Source organism: Lolium perenne, chromosome 3 (genome assembly GCF_019359855.2).
Source record: "Lolium perenne isolate Kyuss_39 chromosome 3, Kyuss_2.0, whole genome shotgun sequence".
NCBI lineage: Eukaryota > Viridiplantae > Streptophyta > Magnoliopsida > Poales > Poaceae > Lolium > Lolium perenne.
In genome coordinates, this window is record NC_067246.2 from 276,732,351 (window position 1) to 276,751,291 (window position 18,941).

The 18,941-nt window shown below is 45.7% G+C and overlaps 1 protein-coding gene across 1 annotated transcript; it reads left to right on the forward strand.

Moving 5' to 3' along the window:
* Nucleotides 1-13,508: 13,508 nt before the first annotated feature.
* LOC127344447 (phosphatidylinositol:ceramide inositolphosphotransferase) lies at nucleotides 13,509-18,259 on the forward strand. Its single transcript, XM_051370721.2, has 12 exons — nucleotides 13,509-13,917; nucleotides 14,015-14,104; nucleotides 15,574-15,660; nucleotides 15,754-15,822; nucleotides 16,418-16,498; nucleotides 16,573-16,644; nucleotides 16,754-16,814; nucleotides 16,886-16,988; nucleotides 17,127-17,222; nucleotides 17,303-17,349; nucleotides 17,437-17,597; nucleotides 17,806-18,259. Exons 1-12 carry the CDS (start codon nucleotides 13,885-13,887, stop codon nucleotides 17,884-17,886), a joined length of 981 nt encoding a protein of 326 aa, XP_051226681.1. The 5' UTR covers nucleotides 13,509-13,884; the 3' UTR covers nucleotides 17,887-18,259.
* The last annotated feature ends 682 nt before the right edge of the window (nucleotides 18,260-18,941 follow it).

Here is an 18,941-nt window from a genome sequence, read left to right on the forward strand (position 1 = left end):
GGTTCAAGCTAACAGGAGGTGGGGTAAAGGTGGACCAGCAATACGGAATGACAATGGTGGATTTCAACAATCTTGGTTACCTTGACGAACCATTCGTCCTAGCGAAAGATGTCGCTCAGGTTTTCTATGTGAAGGACATGAGTAGCAAACCGAGGAAACGGAAAGATAAGAAAACGATCAGTACATCATGCGATGATCCAAAGCGCCACATTGTTCTTTCAGGGAAAAGAAACATATTGGGAGTGGAGGACAAGACAGACATGTCAGAAGATTATAATATATTTGCTGAAATTCCGCCCTTCAAAGTGAACACCGACCCAAGCATTAAGTTAAATGATGAGGATGCTCCATGGATACGGCACAATCGTAAGCAAGCAGGGACACAAGGGAAGAAATGATGTGTAATAATTTATTGTACCAAACTTTGTTGAATGAATCATGTGAATTATATTACCCGTGATGTGTTTGGTGTCCATTTTCGAATGATTCAATTGACTCGAGATAGCACTGATGATACATGAAATTTGGAGTGACTAAGTCATACTCCTGCATACATGAAATTTGGAGTGACTAAGTCATACTCCTGCATACAGGAAATTTGGAGTGACTAAGTCATACTCCTGCATACATGAAATTTGGAGTGATTTAGTCATACTCCTGCCTAGGCGTATAATATGCATACTCGTAGTCTTCATAGCCGCCGCCATTGTACTGGTAGTCGTCGCCTTCTAAGTTGCCGGCGTCGTCGTCGCTGCTGTCGTCGCTGTCGTCGGACAGCGCTCGTGGCTCGAACTGAGGGTAGCGCAGGCGGGGGATATCGCCGGCCGTGATGTAGTCCATGACGCTCTGCAGAGTCCGGCCGTACCACCATAGCCGACGGCCGGCCTCGTGGAAGTTTCCGGAGGCAGACCATCCTCCTCATACTGCGAGCGCCCTCTCACGCCGATTGATGAAGAAGGCGTCCCCAGTATGCTGGTTATCGGGATGCCCGCGGGGATTCATCCGCTGCTCCGGCGTGAGGTCGAGGTAGGAGTGGGGCGGGGTGGCCGCCCGGCGCGCCGTACCCGGCGGGACGGGAGGGACCGGCACGCCGCCGGCGCTAGGCTCCGGCCAGCAGGGACGCGGTAGCCGGAGGGCAAGGGTAGTTCGAGGCGCAAAGCTCCTCCACCTGCTGGTAGGTTAGAGTGGGTGCGGTGGAAGCCATGAGAGAGTGATGAGAGATTGTAGAGATGTGATAATGCTGGCCAAGCCGGGCTACCTATATGTAGTGACAAATGGCGGGAAAAATGGGAGCGGGAAGACAGGAGGCGGGAAGAAAGAGGCGGGGAGAAAGTGGCGGGAAGAAATTGGCGGGAAAAAATTGGCGGGAAGAAAGAGGCCGGAAGAAATTGGCGGGAAACAATTGGCGGGAAGAAAGAGGCGGGAAGACAGGGAAGAAATGGCGGGAAGACGAGGAGGGAAGAGGGGGTCGGCGGAAAGAGGCGGGAAGAGGGGACCAACGAACTTTTGAATTGAATTAGTTTTATTTTTATGAATTTTTGATAATTTGTATTTTTAAAATTTTGAATTGAATTAGTTTTATTTTTCTGAATTTTTTGATATATTATTTGTATTTTTAAGATTTTGAATTGAATTAGTTTTATTTTTATGAATTTTTTGATATATTATATGTATTTTAAACATTTTGAATTGAATTAGTTTTATTTTCTTAATTTTTTGATATATTATTTGTATTTTTAACATATTGAAATGAATTAGTTTTATTTTTCTGATTTTTTGATATATAATTTGTATTTTTAATATTTTGAATTGAATTAGTTTTATTTTTCTGAATTTTTTTATATATTATTTCTATTTTTAAGATTATGAATTGAATTAGTTTTATTTTTCTGAATTTTTTGATATATTATTTGTATTTTTAAGATTTTGAATTGAATTAGTTTTTTTTCTGAATTTTTTGATATATTATTTGTATTTTTAATATTTTGAAATGAATTAGTTTTATTTTTCTGAATTTTTTGATATATTATTTGTATTTTTCACATTTAGACATGAATTAGTTTTATTTTTCACATTTAGAAAACGAAATAATTTCGAAAAAGGCCTTTAGTCGCGGTTGGCCTGGCCAACCGCGACTAAAGGTCGTTTTCCGCTGGAAACCGAAAATGGGGCGAAAAATGCTTAGTCGCGGTTGGGGTCACCAACCGCGACTAAAGGGTAGCCTTTAGTCGCGGTTGGTGACCCCAACCGCGACTAAAGCCCTCTCACTATAAATATCGCGCGGCCGAACGGCCGCGCCGGTTCTCTTCTTCCTCCGCCCGTTCGTGTCTGCCGCCTCTCGACGATACCGCGACGCCTCCTCTGCCGCCTCGGCAGCCGCGCCGGCGCTTTGCTCTGCCGCCTCGACGCCCACGCACGCCGCCGCGCGCATCGACCGCCGCCACCCGCCCCGTACGTCGTCGACTCTGTCCGCCTCGGCGACCGCCGCCGCCGCCGCCCTCGAAGCGACCTCGCTGCCCCCAATCTCCGGTCGTCGCCTCAATCTCCGCGCCGCCAGACACACGCCGCCGCACACCACGCACAAGGCCACGCAAGACACGGCCACCACGCGCGCAAGGCTGCGGTCGTTTCGAACCGCGCCGCCATCGCTGCGGAGAGAGAGGGCGGGGCGCCCCAGTACACACGGCGCCCCTGCCTCGATCTCTCTCTCATTTTTTTTTGTTTTTTTTGTTTTTGTTAATTAAAATTGTAAACTAAAATTTGACTTAAAAAAGATTATGTAAAAAAAATTAAAATTTGACTTAAACGAATTAACTTGTTGTTAATTAAAATTGTAAACTAAAATTTTGACTTAACAAAATTTAACAAATATGTAATATATAGTATAATGTATATAATTTTGTACTCCCTCGAAATTTTGACATAACAAAAATTTACTTAACAAAAATGTGTTAGGTTAACAAAAATTTACACATGTAATAGTATAATGTAACTAAAATTTTACTTAACAAAATTTAGACTTAATGTAACTAAAATTTTACTTAACAAAATTTAGACTTAATGATCAAAATTTTACTTAACAAAATTTAGACTTAATGATCAAAATTTTAACTTAAGAAAAATTTTACTTAACGAAATTTAGACTTAATGATCAAAATTTTAACTTAACAAAATTTAGACTTAATGATCAAAATTTTAACTTAAGAAAATTTTTACTTAACAAAATTTAGACTTAATGATCAAAATTTTAACTTAACAAATTTTTTAACTTAATTAACAAGAATTATTTTATTTTGGGATCGAGAGGGGGTGGCGAGGGTTATGTGTCCTCGGCACCGCCACCGCCCTCTCGGTCACCGCCACACCGGTCTCTCGGTCACGCGGTCACTGCGTCCCCCTTTCGCCACCGCCACCGGTCTCTCGGTCACGCGGTCACTGCGTCCCTCCTTTCGCCACCACCACCGTTCTCTCGGTCACGCGGTCACTGCGTCCCCCCTCTCGCCTCCCTCGTCGCCCTCTCTCTTTATATGTAGAAGAGATATGATAATGCTGGCATATACACAATTAATTTGTTTTGACTACATGTTTTCAGGACTGACATATGGCGGACGATAGAGCTGACCCGATTCTGGACAACTATGATCCGAACGCTGAAGACCATATGTTCGGCATCATAAAAGGCGGTATTCTATATGTGCCGACCGGACAAGAAGAAGATGATATCTCTTCTTATCTGAACCTTGACGGTGAAGATGAAGGGCGCCGTCAGCAAGATGATGCCGAAGAAACGTCGATAAACGACGATCTTGAATTGGAAGTAGCAACCACCTCCGGCGCCGAGGTATATATATACATTGAGCCTCTGGTGATACAAACTAACTGATTTGAATAAATATGTGTGTACTAACGCGCGCGACTCTCTTTCTTATTTTAGCCCTCGGCCGGATCGTCGAAAAAATCGAGTACGTCGTCAAAGCGTGGCGCAACCAAGACGATGAAACCAAACGAAACATGCACCATCGAGGTTGTCGAGGAAGCAACCGGCAGGCCGCTGGAGCCCAGCAAGAACGCCACCAAGTTTATCAGCCAATGCGGAGCCGTTGTTAGAGACAACGTCTCGATCACCGTCCAGGAGTGGAATGAGCCAAAGAAGGCACGTCTTGGTTTCACTTTTGTCGATAAGAGAACAAAATAAGATTGCTTCAACAAGCTTATGGAACATTTCGTTCTACCTCCGGAATACCGCAAATACGATGAGAAGGGTAACAAGATTCAGGAAAACAAGGAGAGGTGCAAGCTAGTCAAACAGTTCGCTCTTTCTAAGATGTCCAACGCATTCCGGAAATACAAGCAAAATCTAGCCCATGACTTTGTCAAGCAGGGCAAGACTCCGGATTTCAAAGGACAATATGAGAAGCGCAACATGATTGGCCAGAATTTGTGAAGCAAAAGAAATCGGAGCAGTTCCTTGAAATGTCGAAAAAATAAGAAGAATGCGGCCAAGAAGGAGTACAATCATATTATGGGGCCAGGAGGGTATCGCTTTGGCAGCCTAGGTGGGAGAAGATGGAGAACGAGCTGAGGGCGCGAGGAATCCGTCCAGGTACGGAGGGATGGGACCCAAGGGCCAAAAGCTGGTGTACGGGCATGGGGGATCGCTGAACCCGGAGACAGGGGAGTGTGTTTATCAGGGCAAAATAATTAAACCCACCCAAAAGCTTATTGAGGCAATGAGGGATGCTCAAGAGGGGAGGATCAAGTTCAATAGAGAGAACGACGCCCTGACAAAAGCCCTCGGGAATCCTGAACACGGAGGACGTGTACGAGGCATGGGGCCCATTTCGTGGAAAGTAGGGTTCCCCCAGAACGATGACCCGTACGGTTACAGAAGCCGTAAGAGAAAGATGGATCGGGATGCAGATGTTGTGGCGCAGTTGGTAACGGAAATGGATGTGATGAAGAAAACCGTGAGTGTACTAGTAGCCGAAAGAGATGCAGCTCGGGCGCAGCATGAAGATCATCCAATGGATCTCGGAAGCCAGCAGCGGAGAAGAAGCAGCGTGGCTTCCACGGAGGCCTCACCGGCTGGTGCACCGACGATCGAAATTACTGCACCGGAGCCTCTGGTGGTCGAAATTACTGCACCGGAGCCTCCTTGCTACCCCGTGGACGATATAAAGGAGATGAAAGCATGTCATCTGTATTATCCTATCGGGAACATGTCCATGAAGGTAGCCATCGGCAGTGCTTTACCACCTGGAGCACTCCACCACAACAACCCCATTCAAGATGGCTATGCTCGTGTCACGGTGGAGGAGATAGTCCAAGGGTTTGAGGACCTGGACATTGACATTGCTACACCTGAAGGGGCGAGAAGACTTGGAGATGTCAAGCGCCAGTTCATTCTATGGCAGAAGAAGTTTATCAAGTTTCCAGGCGAGGCGCCAACAAGTCCACCCCCCTACGGTGGTGGTGGTGGCGGCGGTGGCGGTGGCGGTGGCGGTGGTGGTGGTGGTGCTTCACCTACACCTCCTTCACGTCAGCCGACGCCGCCCCCCAATTCACCTCCGGCGGGTAAGCAGACGCCGCCCCCCAGTCCTCGTCCGGCGGGTGATCAGACACCGCCCCAATCCACCTCCGGCGAAGAAGCAGAAGCAGGCCAGGGTTATTAACCCGGACCCTTATGTACCTAGAACCACAAAGATACCAGAGCCATCACTGAAGGCTCTCATCCTGAGGCCTTGGGAACTTAGTGTCGAGGAAAATGCAGCGGCCGTGGCTGCTCAGCATGAGAAATGGAAGGAGGACTGCAAGAAGAAAAGAGAGGGCGAGCCCAAGCCAGTATTTTCTGACAAGCAAAAGTAGTGGGCTAAGTCATTTTTGAACACACCGTCCCAAGCCGCGAAGAATCTGCCTGACGACTATTTACGTGAACTTCGTAGGCAAGCACTCGCGTTCAAGAGGAACCAAGAATTGGCGGAGAAGAAAGCCTTGGAGGAGGCCGAGAAAAAATTAGAAAGGGGGAAAGAAGTTGCCCAGCTCGGGGAACAAAGTAAACAATCGATCGCCCCGCTCATAGTGCAAGCCGCCGGTCCGGATGCCCCCGATATCATAGCAGCTGCGGCAGCACATGGATTGATTGTAACGAGTGCCAGAGAACAAGCGGCCGACTTAGGTATCACTCTTCGTGCACTGTTAGGCCTTGATGAGGCGGCAATGAAGGACGTAGTATTTACATATGTGAAGAATGGCCCTCTCGTCGAGCCTGCGCAGGAAGAGGATCTACCTCGACAAATGAAAGGTCTGCTAAATTGGTACAAGGGTTACATAAAACTTAAAAACGCCAAAGACTATATTTATGCGGAAGTTAGATATGAGCATCACTTCAAACATTACTATATAACAATTCATCGGAGTGAATTGTTCCAGCTGTTCAATCTGCGCGAGCTCGACAAATCTATCATCAGTTGCTACGTTCTGTAAGTGATTTATTAATTTCTACCCCATCTCGTTCATTGCCTGCACTATATATATATATATATATTGTCCTAACTATCTTGTTGTGTACGCTATTATGCAGAATGAAGAAGCGGGAAATGCGAATAAGGAACATCCATGATGTTGGGTTCATTGACCCACAAATCGTTAATTCATATGTGTTAGAACACCACCCCGCCGACGTGGAGGATGACCTGTGGCGGTTTATTAGAAAACAGAAACTCAAAAGTGATATTCTATTTCCTTACCATTTTGGGTGAGTGTTTCATCTTGAGCACATTCTCTTTTGTTTACTCCATGCATGGTATGTGGCTAATCGATGAGTTATGCATGATCGTGCATGTATCGTGTCCGCAGTTCCACTGGATTCTTATGGTAATTCAATTTCACACCTCCTCAGTTCTCGTCCACGACTCTCTGAATATGGATCCGACGCTTTGGGCCGACATGAGAAAAATGATGCAAAAGTAATTATTTTCATTCATTTGCGCTCTATATCGATCGGCCTATTTCGTTCATCATTTCCTAATATCAAGTAACTAATTAATAACTCTCTTGTTCATTTAATTTTCTTTGCCTCGTAGGGTTTGGAGACGGTTCGTAGATACCAAGGTCGGTGAATTCAAAAAAGAGCTACATTTTAAAATGGCAGTGCGGACGACTGGGGATATTCAGCCACCGGGGACCAATCTATGTGGATACTATGTTTGTGAGAGGATCCGGAGATACTGCAATGAGCGGGACCAGAAGTGTGAGAACAACATCATGAGGAATAACCTCCGGAAGACGCTTGGTCCAGAAGCTCGCTTCCGACCACTTCAAGAGGAACTAGCTGGATGGTTGGCGAGGGAAGTCATCGATCCTAGAGGAGAACACCATTACGATGACGTAGAACTTCATATGCACTAAATTATGGATGGAAACTTGTTCAAAATTGTATATGGTCATCCGATATTGAATATATATTGTATATTCCTCTTGAATTCTTTTTGGTTCTAATTTCAAATTTGTTTGAAATTGTACATTCATATGCATGTATGTAGTGCCGTAGAATATGTGAAACTCCTTCAAAATTAAAACCCAAAAGAAATAAAACAATACAAATTAAAAAGAAACCAGATTTAGGGGGAGGGGGGCTAAACCCTAAACCCTGCAGAGGCCTTTAGTCGCAGTTGGCCAGAAGAACCGCGACTAAAGGTCCTCCGCCCTGGCGCTCGCCTGCGGCCCACGTGGACGGGCCTTTAGTCGCGGTTCGTAAGGAACCGCGACTAAAGGGGGGGCCTTTAGTCGCGCTACTTTGGTCGCGGTTGCGCAACCGCGACTAATGGCAGTTGCGAACCGCGACCAAAGGCCCTTTTTCCACCAGTGTCTGAGACCGTTTTAAGGCATTTATATTCGATTTTAAGGAATTCGATGAACAAGAATATCTGATTCTTCCTGAAGTAATGTCCTAGATACGGTATAAGAACGATATGGCAAATATCATGCGGATGTAGAGAATTATCTAAATGCTTGGAACTCGATTCAAATCCAAGATAAATCTCACAGTGTTAGATTGAGCTACCAATTAATTACATTTGGCAAGTAGGTTTAGATCTAAAATTCTTCCACCGGCAAACCGATAGTTTAACATCTTAGCTCATATTTAAACCATCTCGTGAATGCTTGGAATTAGCATAAATTATGTCTTTGTTTTCTTAACGAACGGCCTCCATCAAGGTTGAAAGTTTATATTTAACCTTGTTTAGTTGTTTGGTGTATTCTTTAGGATGATGATGTGGTGGCAATATCCTAAAGTTAGAATAAGGTACTCCGGGCTCCCTTCCCTATCGTCCCTTTGGTGGTGTGTCTAGCACAGACGAAGAACGCATGTAGTTATGTGTCCAATGAATCTCCTTTAGCCCTGTTTGTTTTTGTATCCATTTGTGTGGTTATAGGTTTGGCTCTTTTGATCTAAAGTTCTCAGCTTTGATCATTTGATATGGTTGTCTCCCTGATGCATGCGCTAGTCCTTGAAGGTCTTAGCAAGTCAAATTTTCGTCTGTTATTTCATAAATTTTGCTTGGCTCCAGCGATGGAATGGCGAGGACGGCGTCCACTCCGAACCATCGCTAGGTGATCCAAAGGCTTACTTATAGCTTTATTACTTTCATATTATAATGCTATTACTTACTGTATTATTAAAAAAAAATAGAAGCAGGATGTGTATATATACGTGTTTGTAAGCGTTGTTTCTCAAAAAAAGAAAAACTAGACTGATGACGTGGTCGACGGCGACTGACTGCTAGGTACGCGTGTATGACACAGACGTCTGGAAGCCTTTCGGCATTTTTTGAACCATGCCAGCCCCGAATGAGACACGATCGACGAGACTACCGCGGCAACACCGCGTCCTCGTCGCGTTCGTTTGTCCAGTTACCTTTTGCGTCGCCACGATTGCAAAAGCTTCTCCCGCCCGACCCGTACAAGCCTAGGCCCTGTTTGTTTGGGCTGGAGCTTCTGCTTTTACTGTTTTTAGATCGTAAGAAGCATAAGTGACTGTTTGTTTGAGCTGCAGCTGAACGAGAAGCGGCTGGAGCTGGTAGGTTTCGAGAAGCGGCTGGAGCTGGACAACTGATGAAATGTAAAAATGTGTTTGGCAACCAGCTTTTTAAGACGGCTTGTGGATATATTGCTGATGGTGAAAGTCTGAAATACCCCTATATGCTAAAGTTGATGTATATACCGATCTGACATAATTTAGCTTATTATACTTTAAAATAGCTCAAATAATAAACTTGCCATATTTTTTACAGATATTTTATATTTGTTGATAAATCATAGAGGAGTCACAATCTGTACCACACCTGATACAGAAATACTTTATCCTAAATCATGCAAAATCACAATCGTAAATCAGTCCCAAATCACATATAAACTAACACCAAGATTCACTCCAAAATCTTATCCATGTTCATCAGCAGGTGCGGGTCGGCATAGGTAGCAGCAGATCTGGGACAGTGGAATGGCCACCTTCACCAGCAACTCCCGCACGACAACATGAGGCGCAGGTCTGGGAAGGCCTCGTCTAGGAGTAGCGTACTCGGCCGTAGCTATGGAGGCATGGTCGACGGAGGCAGCAAGGTTGGGGCGCCGGCCATCTCGAAGCGGCGTTGGGAGCTGCGGTGGGGCGGGCGGCGATGGGAGGAGACGTGTGGGGGCCGCGTCGCGGCACAAGAGGCGGGCGGCGCTGTGAGCACCGGCCGGCGGCGCGACAAGAGAGGCCGGCGGCGCGGAGGAACCCTAGCTCCTCTCCTGTCTGCGTGTGGGTTGGGGCATGCGGGGGAAAATGGGAACGGGGTGGGATTTGGGGAAAATTTGTGAAGGGTTGGGCATTTATATAGCGATGGTAGTCAGACCGTAAATATGAGGAACTCTGGTGGCATTAGTTTGCGGGAAGGTTCACAAGCTGCGGGAAGCTGCCCAAAGTACCTCGGGAGGAGCTTGGTGGCTTGTAGTACAAATGGAACAAGCACTTATAGAAGCCTACATCCAAAAGTTAGGTGTTTGGCCGGGTTTAGGCCTGTTTGTTTGTGGAGCTTACGCTTACTTTGCTTTTAGATCGTAAGAAGCATAAACACAGCCAAACACCTAACTTTTGGATGTAGGCTTCTATAAGCGCTTGTTCCATTTGTACTACAAGCCACCAAGCTCCTCCCGAGGTACTTTGGGCAGCTTCCCGCAGCTTGTGAACCTTCCCGCAAACTAATGCCACCAGAGTTCCTCATATTTACTGACTACCACTGCTATATAAATGCCCAACCCCTTCACAAATTTTCCCCAAATCCCACCCCGTTCCCATTTTCCCCCGTACAGCCCCAACCCACACGCAGACAGGAGAGGAGCTAGGGTTCCTCCGCGCCGCCGGCCTCTCTTGTCGCGCCGCCGGCCGGTGCTCACAAATACGCTTCGCTCTCTTTGTGCCGCGACGCGGCCCCCACACGTCTCCTCCCATCGCCGCCCGCCCCACCGCAGCTCCCAACGCCGCTTCGAGATGGCCGGCGCCCCAACCTTGCTGCCTCCGTCGACCATGCCTCCATAGCTACGGCCGAGTACGCTACTCCTAGACGAGGCCTTCCCAGACCTGCGCCTCATGTTGTCGTGCGGGAGTTGCTGGTGAAGGTGGCCATTCCACTGTCCCAGATCTGCTGCTACCTATGCCGACCCGCACCTGCTGATGAACATGGATAAGATTTTGGAGTGAATCTTGGTGTTAGTTTATATGTGATTTGGGACTGATTTACGATTGTGATTTTGCATGATTTAGGATAAAGTATTTCTGTTACTGTGTGTGGTACAGATTGTGACTCCTCTATGATTTATCAACAAATATAAAATATCTGTAAAAAATATGGCAAGTTTATTATTTGAGCTATTTTAAAGTATAATAAGCTAAATTATGTCAGATCGGTATATACATCAACTTTAGCATATAGGGGTATTTCAGACTTTCACCATCAGCAATATATCCACAAGCCGTCTTAAAAAGCTGGTTGCCAAACACATTTTTACATTTCATCGATGGCTCAAACCGCTTCTGAACCTTGCTCCGCTCGTTCAAATTGCGGCTCAAACAAACAGGCACTAGAGCTCTCACTCTCACTTCCGTCACCCACGCCCTTGTCCCGCCCGATGGCCATGCGAGCGATATTTTTCGTTTCATGCATATGCCGTATTGATTGGCATAATTAGCACAACAGCACATGCTCATGTTAGCAGTTGGTGCACCTTGTCATCCACTTGTCTCGTAGCAGCATGGCCACCCTAGCTGGCTGGCTAGCAGTGTCGGCCGTCGGCGTATTCCCTTCGAGGGAGCTGTATCGATCGCCTCGCGCGCGTTCGAATCTCGCCCCTCTTTTTTCCAGCTACAAGAATAACCGGTTATTCCCGTCCAGTGTTAAAGTTCGATATGAGGCGACGGTGGCCGTCGAATCGATCGTCCAGGTTGTTTTGCATTCCGTGTGCTCGGAACTTTTTTTCTCCCTTTATGCCAACCTTGCACAGAATAATAAGGTTTGGGTGACGTTGATACTAGATTGGTTAAAGTTTGATTCTCTCGTGACACCGGGGCAGACTATGACCGTATGAATGTATGTTCCACATCTTATTCAACGATTTGCCTGCCGACTGCATTATTTGCCAAATGGCTCTCGTGTAGTTGCGTGCTTTAGAGCAACTCCAAGAGCTTGCTCATATGTGGGAAAACTTAAAACAAAGCCCAAGTTACACGTAACCCTTTATTTATAAACACTTAAATTCATATTTTAATGTGGAGATTGCTAGTTCTAACTTCATGCTTAGTTAAGTCTTACATCATTTGATTTGCATCCTGATTCGTACTAGTTGTGAGTTGTAACATGAGTTGCAACTGAAATTTGATGATATCATGTGACTAAGAACAAAGTTAGTTCTTAGTCAACTGAGAAATAGTGACTATCAACATGTTAAAACTATTTTGCTGTGTTTGGATGCATAGAATTGAGAATAGAATTGAATTGGACTAGAAATTCCAAATCCAAGATAGAAATGAATTGGCTTCCAATTCAAATTCTATTGTTTGGATGTGCTTAGAATTTGCTGTTTGAATCAAATGGTGCATCCAATTCGAAATGTTGTTTGGATGTATAAGCTTGGAATTTGATGTATTTGTGAATTTTCTCCACATGACCTGGCATGCTGGACGAAGCTGGAAGGGGGCTCACCCGCATCATGCTCGAGTTCGCCATGGCTCGCAAGGGAGCCGGTGGCCGGTGGTGGCCAAAATCAGCCGGCTATAGCCGGGATCGATAGGTTCCCCTCAAGGTTGGGGGAATCCCGACCACGCGGCGGCCACCGAGAGGAGCTTCGGGGCGTGCCAGACTCGGGCGGATCTCCTCCAGGGCCACGCGTCGGCGGCGGTTGCAGGGGCACGCCGGCGGCGGCTGTTGCAGATCCCCGGCGGCGGCGGTTGCAGATCCCTGGCGGCGGCGGTTGTGGTGGGCACGCCGGCGGCGGTGGTTGCAGCTGAACCCGGCGGCGGTTGCAGGGGCACGCCGGCTGCTGTGGTTGCAGGGACACGCCGGCGGCGGCGGTTGCAGGGGCACGCCGGCGGCGGTGGTCGGGGCATGGGAAAACCAGGTCCGGGCGAGGGGGAGGAGAGGCAGGGAGAACAGGAGAGGGGTCGAACCTACGCGCCGCCGGTCGCCGATCGCTCGCATCGGGAGGAAGACGGCGACGGTCGCGAGGCTCTGTTTCTCGAGCGAGGAAGCGGCACGCTCAGTTTCCACGGGATTCCGAGGGTGCGAGCTCGGAAAGTTTCGCGGGGCGTTTACACAGGCCGAAGCGGTACGTGGAATTGGGCCCAGTTTCCAGGCTAAAATTCAGAGGCCTATCCAAACGGTGGAAACTGACCACGAATTCCAGATTCGCTGATTCCGAGCCCAATTCTACGCATCCAAACACAGCATTTGGGTATTGCCAAGTCCAAAATTCATGATATAAAAACTGGTGGGAGGGGAAAATGAGCACGCGCGTGGAAGTTTACTTCACTCTTGCTTCCGCCACCGCTGCGCTTTCCATGGGCCGCCCTACCAAGCTCCCCTAAGTTCATGTCGCCCCAAACTAAGGGCCGCACGAACCCTAGGGATGCCCCCTCCCACGTGGTCCACCATCGCCAAGTTAGATACTCACTCCTTTTTTTTTGAAAGGTTGAGCCAAGTAAATTTTGAGCAAATTTTTAGAAGAAACTATCGGGAACTATGATACAATATAAAATATCATATGAAAACATATTTATATGTATCTAAGGGTGTTGATTTTGGATTGTATTAAAAATGTTTTTTTTCTAAAAACTTAACCAAATTCCATGTAATTTAACTTTTAAAAAATGAGGTATAGCAACTTTTTCTATTTCTACGAGTCCCAAAATCCAAATGGACGCAGCTGCCTACTGCTACTCCGCTGAGAGTGGCCAGTTACTTGAGCTGTTCTTAAGCCCACCACTTTTACCAAAACATCCACTTTCCCTGCCTCGTTTTCGCGGACCACCCTCCAATCCCCCGATTCAAACCGTCGACGCCGTCGCCGCGTGACTCCTCAGCGGCGGCCGGACCACCCACTCCTACTCCCCCTCGTCGCCTCGCCGGAGAATACGTACGCTCTCCCACTCTCGCTTCGCGGAGGGGACCCAAGCTAGCTGCTTCGGGCCGCCGTCCACTCCGTGGCGGCGCCGATCTCACGGCGGTCCCGAGGCAGCGAAATTACCGCGCGAGATGCCAAGATCGGAGCAGTGATGTGCGGATCGGAGCATGGATGTGAACCCACCCGGAGTTAGCTGCAGTCGGAGGACCCGAAACGGGAGCTGCGGCCATGGCGATTTACCTCGCGCGGGAGGCAACCAAGGTCTCGATTCGTTGCCGTCCTTGTGTTTGCCCCCCATATTCTATGCTAGGCATAGTTTGTTAAGTTCTTTTTTTTTCTCCGGTTGGTCTCTGTGCAGCTATGGAGGAAGGTGACCGCGGAGACGGCGGTAGAGCTGCAGCTTCTCTTCGAGAAGTGGCGCTTGCTCCTTGCCGGAATTGTGTTTCAGGTGAAGCTCTCAATTTGTTCGCTGAATTGTTTCCCCCGTGTGTTGAAGTACCTGGCCATGCCCTGCTCTGTTAGTTGTCACTGCTACTCTCTGAGCCTCATGTGTTTCAAAATTTTGATGACCCTTTTCTTTTGCTTCTTTTGTTAGCCTTGCATTCCATAATTGATGCTAATTCGAGTTGGATTAGGGGACTGGTTTGAATTCTATAAAGAGTTTGTCTTGTGGTGTAGGTGGTTGAACTAGGCATGCTAAATTATACACCAGTTGGTGTGAAAGGTGCTTTTGATCAGGTGGAGAATACCAGAGAGGGATGCATGACTTAATTTCATCTGTGGTCTGTATATACAACTTTAGTACTAGTAGCTTGTAAGACGTGTTGCGTGTTGTGTGCAATAGGTGCAAATTAACATGAACAGTATATTCAGCATTAACTCTTAACAGCTTGTGATATATGATACATGGTGTCTGCTATAGCTGCCAACTCATACTAAAAGTAGTAGAAGCACGGCTGAACGGCCTTTACCCACCTCTTGTGTACAATCTATTGCATGCTCCATGCCTTAAAATCGATATGAGATGCTTCTACAGGGTTTGCTTGGCTGAAGCGAGGAGTGATATGATTGCAGAACTGGCCCACGCGATGCTGCTTCTTTGGAAAAGCCTTGTTACTATTAAAAGAAAATCAAAGCTAAAGTTAGAGTATGCGAAAACTACTAAGGTCTTCTTGAGAACTAGTCTACCGAATAAGTAGTATAGAAATAGAGGAAGGAGAGAAGCATTTTCACGGAGTCAACAAAAGAACCACCATCCCAACTTGCACTTCCTTATTCCACTATTCCCCATGGCACAATCTGTTGACCGTTATCAATGACCTTTCTGAGATCCCATGTAAATGGTAGATAAATTGTCTCTTATTTTTGTCTTCATTTTGCAATTCTTCATTTTGTTTTGAATTGAATTCTTGTAAAAAATGCACTACCCTAGTTATCCTGTTGCTTCGCCATTTCTTCCCTTGCATTAAGTCTCCTCGAAACTAGTATTGTGGTGCATGCAACCAAGCCCATGGCACAATGCCACAATCTGTAGACCGTTATCAATGACCTTTCTGAGAATTCTCTGTTCATCCATGCAAGAACCTTCTGTGTCATACACTGATTTTTATTGAAACAAAACCCATAAAGTAAAGTAGTAAACTATTAAGAAACAAGAAAATCATTATAGACGGCTGGATCTCATGAGAGATATTGCACACGAAATAACATCCCTTGGCTACTTGGTGATCAACTGCTAGTATAAGTTATCCTTTTCTCCTTGTAATTTATTCAAACTCTGTTCAAGAGAATGGAAAAAATACTAAAATCTAGTATTCATTATTCTGCACTGTCCTCTAAGATTTACTCATTGACATATTTTTCTCGGACATTAATGGATCGTTTGGAAATTCATGGAAATCTTTTATCTGTAACTAGTATATTCACGGATTGGCTGCTCGAGGAGTGCATTACTTGCATCGTCCCGGACCATTACTCCAGGATTTGGGATTTATGGCTCTTCCGGTATGTCATCTGGTTATAATTAAGTTCATATCATTTAAAGGGGAAGAACACTCAATACTGATTTAGTTGTGCCACTGGATTTTGTGTTTTTAGGAGCTTGGGCAAGACAAAGGTTATCTTAGTGAGATCTTATTCACTTCCATCTTCATTACATTTGTGTTGGTAGGTGACTTGTTCGCTTCAATTCTTGTCGATTAGGCAGACTGCAATCTTGTTTTTCTTTTCTTATTATGTCTGATAATTTGACCGGCATGATTGTATCTGAAGAATAAAAATGTGGATGAAACAAACACCAGCTAGTATAGGGAAGAAGCCAATACGTTTTGAAGAAACTTTTTATGAGAAAAATAGAAGTGGCGGTTATATAGATTGATTGTGAACATTACATAATTGGTCTCAGTGAGATCTCAAGGTTTCTAGACAATGACTGAGTCGATTGCTGTCCTATATATAAATTGTTGGAGGAGATAAGTAATTTCTAGGTTTGTTTTAGCCAGGTAACAGAAATTTCCGCTATTCCATCTTAAATTCATCAAAAATATCTTTTGGTGATATTTGTTGTTACACCATAGTTCTTATAAGATTAAGATGCCACCTTCATTAATTATACTTTCTGGTGGATTGTACCCGAGTCTTTTCTTTGATTTGCTCTTCTATGCATCTTTCGCAGAATTTTCTTACCAATGTTAGTTGTCTTATAATGCTTGAGTATAAACTGGAATTATGAGCTTTTGACAATTTATTTGTGGCATTGCAGTGGAGTTTTCACCCTTTCATTTATCATAGCAAGCGTTTCTACACTGTTCTACTCTGGCGCAGGGTGCTTGCATTTTTAGTTGTAAGTATGGCCGTCGTAACTCTTACTTCCATAATTATATGCATGTTTTAACCAGTGACGTTTTTCTCCTCCAGGCTTCACAGTTTCTGCGGATTGTTACATTCTATTCCACTCAGCTTCCTGGTCCAAATTATCACTGTCGCGAGGTGACCTTGAGCTCTCAGTCTCATTTGGCTGCAGCGTACTTATAAGCTATCTTATCAGTCGCAAGATCTTGCCACAAAGGGGTGCTGAACATTCACTTTGCTTTTATAGGGCTCGAAACTTGCTACTCTTCCACCACCCAATAATGTTCTTGAAGTGCTTCTAATCAACTGTAAGCCTTTCATTCGTTGGGTTTACTGTTCTGAGTGGAAAGTTATCTTGATTTCAGTTTTTTCTTTGCAGTTCCTCGTGGAGTGCTTTTTGGCTGTGGTGATCTGATATTTTCATCTCACATGATCTTTACTCTTGTTTTCGTGCGCACATACCATAAATATGGATCCAAAAGGTATTGAGACATGTTTGTAGGGTGTTTGTGCCTATAAGGTGTGCGTTTGACTTTGATATTGCATAGGTGGCATGCCAGGTCGTACCATGTTCACGTGCTCTAGTATAAGTGTATAACTGGTTGATCTTGTTTTTCTAGGTTGATTAAGCTATTTGCTTGGCTGATGGCCATAGTCCAAAGTCTTCTTATCATTGCTTCTCGCAAGCACTACAGTGTGGATGTTGTTGTTGCCTGGTAGGATCAAATCCCATTTCAGTGATACGATTATATTGCAACTGCATCTGCCTTAATTGTAACCGATCCTCTCCCCACAGGTATACTGTCAATCTGGTCGTATTCTTTATTGACAAGAATCTTCCAGGTACTACCCTTGTCTTAGCAGCTTGGAATCATATAGAATTTTCTGTACAGTGCATTCCGTGACGCAAGTTTTGCTGCAATTCTACAGAAATGCCGGATCGTACAAGTGGATCATCTTTGCTTCCAGTCAGCGCAAAAGATAAAGATGACAGGACGAAGGAACAGCTCCACAAGCCTGAGAAGGACAACAAAATGAAGGAGGAGCTCCATAAGTTATTGAATGGAAACACTGTTGATTCTACCGATTGGGTATTATAGGCTTTCGATGTGTATATATGCAGTTTGATTACATCTTTCACTGCATTTGCAGTTCAATCATGACAAATCACAACTCCTTTTTATTTTAACTTGGAGTTGACAAATCAGCATATTAGCTGGACGTCCTTTGTAGAGAATGACATGCGGTTTTTTTTTTTGGCTGTTTTATTACTGACCAATATTTTCCTGATTGTTGCAGCGACAACGGGGTCAGATGAACGGAAAGCATGGCGAAGACATGAACCACACGCTCACTGATGCTACTCCCAATGGTGCATGACCAGCTGCTTCGTGCTTGTCTTTCATATGTACCACACGGTAATCTGCTGGGCAGGAAAAAAAAAGTTCCAGCTGCCTCTGTAGCATCTTGTTCTGCAGCCCCACTGTACTACGATCAACGATGCTGGACGAGGCAAGGCGATGAATGAAGTAGTCGACGCGCCGCTGTAAAGAATGTAGTAACTTCGATCTCGTGGGGCTGCTGCTGCTGTAGGTGGGCACCCCGTTACCGGTTCTGTAGTTTCACCGTTTTAGACGTCAGATGACGAACCCTTTCAGATTGATACAGAGACAAAAAAAAAAACTGGAGAAAACTGATATTGTTGTATGTACATATGATTATTGATGAACTTTCAGTGTTTATGTTACCATCATGGACAATCTTGGCCGTCCACTCCCAGCCTTGTGTAGCGAGAGTGGTGACGCGTGTGAATGGTTGTCCGGGTAGATGGAAACGCGTGAGCACAGATCACGGGAGCTCATCACGACATCCCGCCGCTGTAAAGAAAAAAAAAAACGCTCGTCTCAATGAGCGCGATGAAGGCGCACACGCATCGGCGCTGGCGTTCCGTGCACGACGGAGTAGGTCCTTCATCATCGTCTCCCATGTGCAGGAGCGGCGCAGGCTCATGCCCTTGGTGTGTGCACTGAGTGACATGTGCAGCCTCCAGCGCGACAAGTCGCCGTTCCAGCCGACCACGAGAAGGTTTTCATAAGGGCATCTCCAGCGCGGGACGCATTTCGGATATCTAAATTGTCCGCGGGCGTCCATTTGCGTCGTCTGACGGAGGTCAAAATGACCACGAGCGGCGAAATGTCTGTTTGCGTCGAGGGCTACCTTCAGCGGTCCGACGCATTTTGGACATGCAAGTGTTTTTTGGTGCTACTTCTTTTTATTTTTGTTGAATGAGCAAGTTTAAAAGTAGTACTCAATGATGTCATGTTGCTTCAATCGAATAGATTATAGCCTAAACAATTCACCGGATACTTCAATCGAATAGATTCAAACATATTTAACGTACAAAGAAGAACAAATTTAAAAATATATAAACTAAA